Below are 4,106 nucleotides of genomic sequence, written 5' to 3'. Positions count from 1 at the left end.
TAAATAAATGGAGTGGTACCAGGGATGGGTTGGTCCTCTTGCCTCTTCCTCTGAAGCAGCAACTTATTTATTTGCTATCACTGAATTATTACTGTATACACATTTAGTTAACAGCTAGACACATTGCAGAAGGTAGGCTATTCCATCTCCTATGGGTAAAATCCACTGCCTAGGACATCTCCAAGCAGATTACATGCACCTGCTGCCAATATTCAAATCACCCTGCAAATTTGTCACTAACCTTAGAAGGGGAATGAATTTCTCTCACTTTGGTTTCTCACTCTAGAGGAGTTCTGGGCTGGGAACAAGCAACTGCTGGGCTAGTTCACCTCGGCTTCAGCATCCTGCTGCTCTAGGTTCACACGCTCCTGGGCAATTTTACTGAGCCCTCCCTAATGATCGCTCTCTTTCCCCAACAGCAGGGCAGGTCCATGACTCCCGCAGTCAAGTACAATGTGCGTGTGGGGGGCATCTGTCTGTCTTTTCGCTCTGGCAGACTCACACAGACGAGCAGTCCTAGAGCAGCACTTTCATCTGTTTCATGGTGGATACGCTGCCTTGGGACACTGTTTTTCTGTGGAACAGATGAGTGCCAGCAGCTGCAGGGCAAGTTTCCCCTCTGCCCGCCCCAACTAGCACACCTCCGCCCTGCCTGGGAGGGACCCGCGAGAAGGGAGATCCAGTTCCAGGCCTATTCAATCCTTGGCTTCTCTGCAGCAGGCTGACAAGGAAGGTGCCCATTTTGAGGGGGTTTTGGGGCTGAAGATGCTGGGGAAGAGCTGCTTGCCTAAGCCAGGGAGAGGAGGGATGCTCCCCTCTGCTTTTAGCAGAAAGGGGGGTTGTGCTTCCCCCCAGCTCCCTTAAATTGGCCTCTGAGGGGAATTGGACTGAAGCCACCAACTCCCTTCATGGGTCACTGAACAGCCATCAGAGGTCAACAACAGCCCATCACTGCCCACTTACCCGTCACCGCTCCCAGCCGGAGCCAAGCCTCCTAAGACTCCATGTATCCATTACCAATCCCCAACTCAACATCCAGAGTGGTGGGGGGTTTTTTTGTTTTTTTTTTTAAAAACACAGTTTAGCTTGGGATTTCTCCTAAGTTTTCAGACCCTGTTCATGAAGTATTCCTTTCTCTCCATTTATCACGGTCTCTTCATTTCAAAGAGACATAAACCTACTCGCAGTGCTGACCCAGCATCTCCTACCTATTCTGTGCAGTCTCTGATACCGTGTCCACCACTGTAGTATCAGAGCAGCGTACAGAGTTAACAAGGACCCAGAACCACCAAGGTACTTAGGCTTCATTCCGTTGAAGTCAATGAAAGTTAGGAGGCTAAATACCATTACAGCTCCTGGGCCAAGGAGACTGGCATCTATCACGTGAGGTTTCCTCTCCATTCCTCCCCTTCAGGGAAAGATTATGTCTAAGAGTTTTCACCTGAGACAGCCAACATCACTAGTCACTTTTGAAGTTTGGGAACAGTTGAACTACATGGAGTTCAGTTAGAGTTCCCCAGCCACTGGTGTTCAAGTTTCCATCCATCCCTCTGACACTGTCTCCTCTCTGGCAAAAATGCCCATCTTCACTGCCCACTTCTCCCGCACCAAGCCTGGTGCAGAAGGAAAAAATATTCCCCACCAAAATCGGTAGACCCACTACTTTATCCTTCCTCAAATTCTTCCTCTGCTGCAATGCCTGCAAACACCGCTAGCAGAGAATGCCTCAGCAAGCAGAGGCTACTGTTTATCAGCAAAATGTGGATGCTTTTGCAAAATATTTTGTCCCCCTTCCCCACTCCCGTTTGTCTGTTTTATACACCCATTTTGTCTTGTCATAAGTTGAGATAGTGATCTTTCTGAGGCAGGGATTGTCTTTTCATAACCCTGACTAGGCCCCATGGCACAATAATAAACATGTGCTCATAATGGCTACCAGACCCATAATTCCTTGCTCTGTTGGCAGGGTGTGTTGGGGTCCCTGAGCCTTCAGGGCTAAACTATTATCACATGGCCGTCATGTTGCGTAAAGGCAGGAAGAGCACTGACCACGGCTTGAATGAGGCGATATCAGGCTGGGGCTAGTTGGCATTATTCTTTATGTTGATACCTTGTCCAAAGACCAGGCCAAAGGTGGGGCGTGAGCGAAAAATCACAAGCAAGTTCTAAGGCGGAGAGAGAAGAAATGCTGCAGATGCTGAATCCCCACAGGATGCTGACTCTGGGGAACCTTGCCACCATCACCCACAGTGACTCAGTTGGCTACTTTCTGAAATCTCCCAGGCCCCTCCTTGTACTTTCCATATTCTGATGGTGAGTGGGTGTGACTCTTGAAGGAGCACTGCCTGTTTCTTTTTAATTAACCCACGAAGACAGATCATCAGCTGCAACGTTTTGCTAGATTTTGCATTTTATGCTTGGGACTCGTGCACTTCTGGGCCCTGCTCTGGAAAAACAAAATCAGTTAAGAGTGCTCACAGCCCACTTCAGAAAAGGAAAGGCCTTCCCACGAAGGAAGTTGCAATAATCCTACCATGCTTTCCCTACCTCTTCAGCACTCAAATACTGAACTGCTTTCACTCCTGCCAGATCCCAGTTCTCAGCAAAAGTCTCTCAGGCATCACAACGCTCAATCTGCAAACCCAGCACTTCTCATTTTTAATGACAGCCGAAAGACCATAGGCTTATACATCATCTTTCAAGCCAGGCAACTATCCAAGAAAATCTGATCTTCCCCCAACCACTTCCCAGCCCACATACAGCCTGACAAACACCAAATGGTTCAGTGTTTTGAGGAGACACTGTGGCGATTAGACTAACCTTAGCTTTCAAAAAGAGGGCCGTAATGATGACTGCATAGATGAAGAGGATCCCATCCAGTATGTAGCACAGTCTCGGGTCTGTCAGTCCTGGAACCGGTGCAGCATCTATACAGAAATACCAAGTACATTAATAAAAACAAGGTCATTTGCATTATAATATACAGGCTGGCGTGTATGTGGCAGTGCTGCCCTCTACTCAACAGAGCAACAGCCACTTCAGTGTGTGTGTGATTATGTACCCCCATAGTGGCTGGAGGCCTGCAAAAGGACATAAAAGCCCTAAGGCAACTGGCAGTAAAGGAAGACTCTCTTTTAGCGCAAGAGGCTGAAGAGGACTGTTATGAAGCAGAAAGTCCAAGTTCTATTCCCTGTGGAATGTGTGTGCAGTTTAGCTGGTGACTAGGATATCTGCATATCTATGGTCAAAGATCTACAATGCAGTTATTTGAAGAATGCCTGACATAAACAACTATTACCCATCAAGTCGGTCATTAGAATCCAATATTATCCCCTGCAGGGAGTCATGGCAACAAGAAGTTGTGACATAGAAATGCTGTTAAACCTTGGTGTTTATGTCCTGGGCCCAGTCATATGACATGATGAAGGTTACCTCCCGATCCCATCTTATGGCAGACAGCAGAATGCCCTGACTCCACTGGCACCTATTACAGTCATAACTACACCTGTTCAGAGAGAACTAAAAAGAGGAGCCAGAGCTGAGAAGTTCAGCTGTGGAGCCAACAGGTCAGGTCCAGAAGTTGGAGCAATCTTAGATCGAGGGTTCAGGTCCAGAACTATCTGTAGAGGAAAGGCTACAGTGTAATCTAAAAAGCAGAGAAAGATCACCTTTCCAGGAAATGGAGGAAGGTAACAACAGGTTATTTGAATTGCAGAATTAGAGGGAATTCAGAGAAGGGTAAAAAAGAAAGTATCAAGAGCACGGAAAACTCATATGAAGAGAGATTGAAAAGTCTGGGATTGTTCGCCTTAGGAAGGAGATGAATAAGAAGGGACAAGATAAAAGTATATAAAATAATAAATGGTGTAGAGAAGGTAGACAGGGACAGGGACGGCTCTAACTTTTTTGCTGCCCCAAGCAGCAAAAAAAAGCGCCGCCCCCCGAACCTCCCCGCCGAGCACCGCAGCCCGCCCCCCCCGCGTCGAGCGCCGCCGGAACCCCCCTCCAGCGCTGCGCCCACGCCACCCCCCCCGCTGAGCGCCGCAGCCCGCCCCCCGTGCCGAGCGCCGCCGGAACTCCCCCCAGAGTGCCGCCCGCCCGCCCCG

The 4,106-nt window shown here is 48.6% G+C and overlaps 1 protein-coding gene across 1 annotated transcript in view; it reads right to left on the bottom strand.

The window, feature by feature from the left end:
• Window positions 1-4,106, bottom strand: part of CD247 (CD247 molecule) — a 76,582-nt gene that overhangs the window by 12,465 nt on the left and 60,011 nt on the right. Inside the window, exon 2 of the mRNA XM_026658975.1 lies at window positions 2,821-2,927. Coding sequence (XP_026514760.1) covers window positions 2,821-2,927 — 107 coding nt within the window. The remainder of the gene's footprint in view (window positions 1-2,820; window positions 2,928-4,106) is intronic.

Source organism: Terrapene carolina, unplaced genomic scaffold (genome assembly GCF_002925995.2).
Source record: "Terrapene carolina triunguis isolate 2854851 unplaced genomic scaffold, T_m_triunguis-2.0 Scaffold558, whole genome shotgun sequence".
Classification (NCBI taxonomy): Eukaryota; Metazoa; Chordata; order Testudines; family Emydidae; genus Terrapene; species Terrapene triunguis.
Note: the sequence above shows the minus strand (reverse complement) of the source record. Positions and strands in the feature narration are given on the sequence as shown.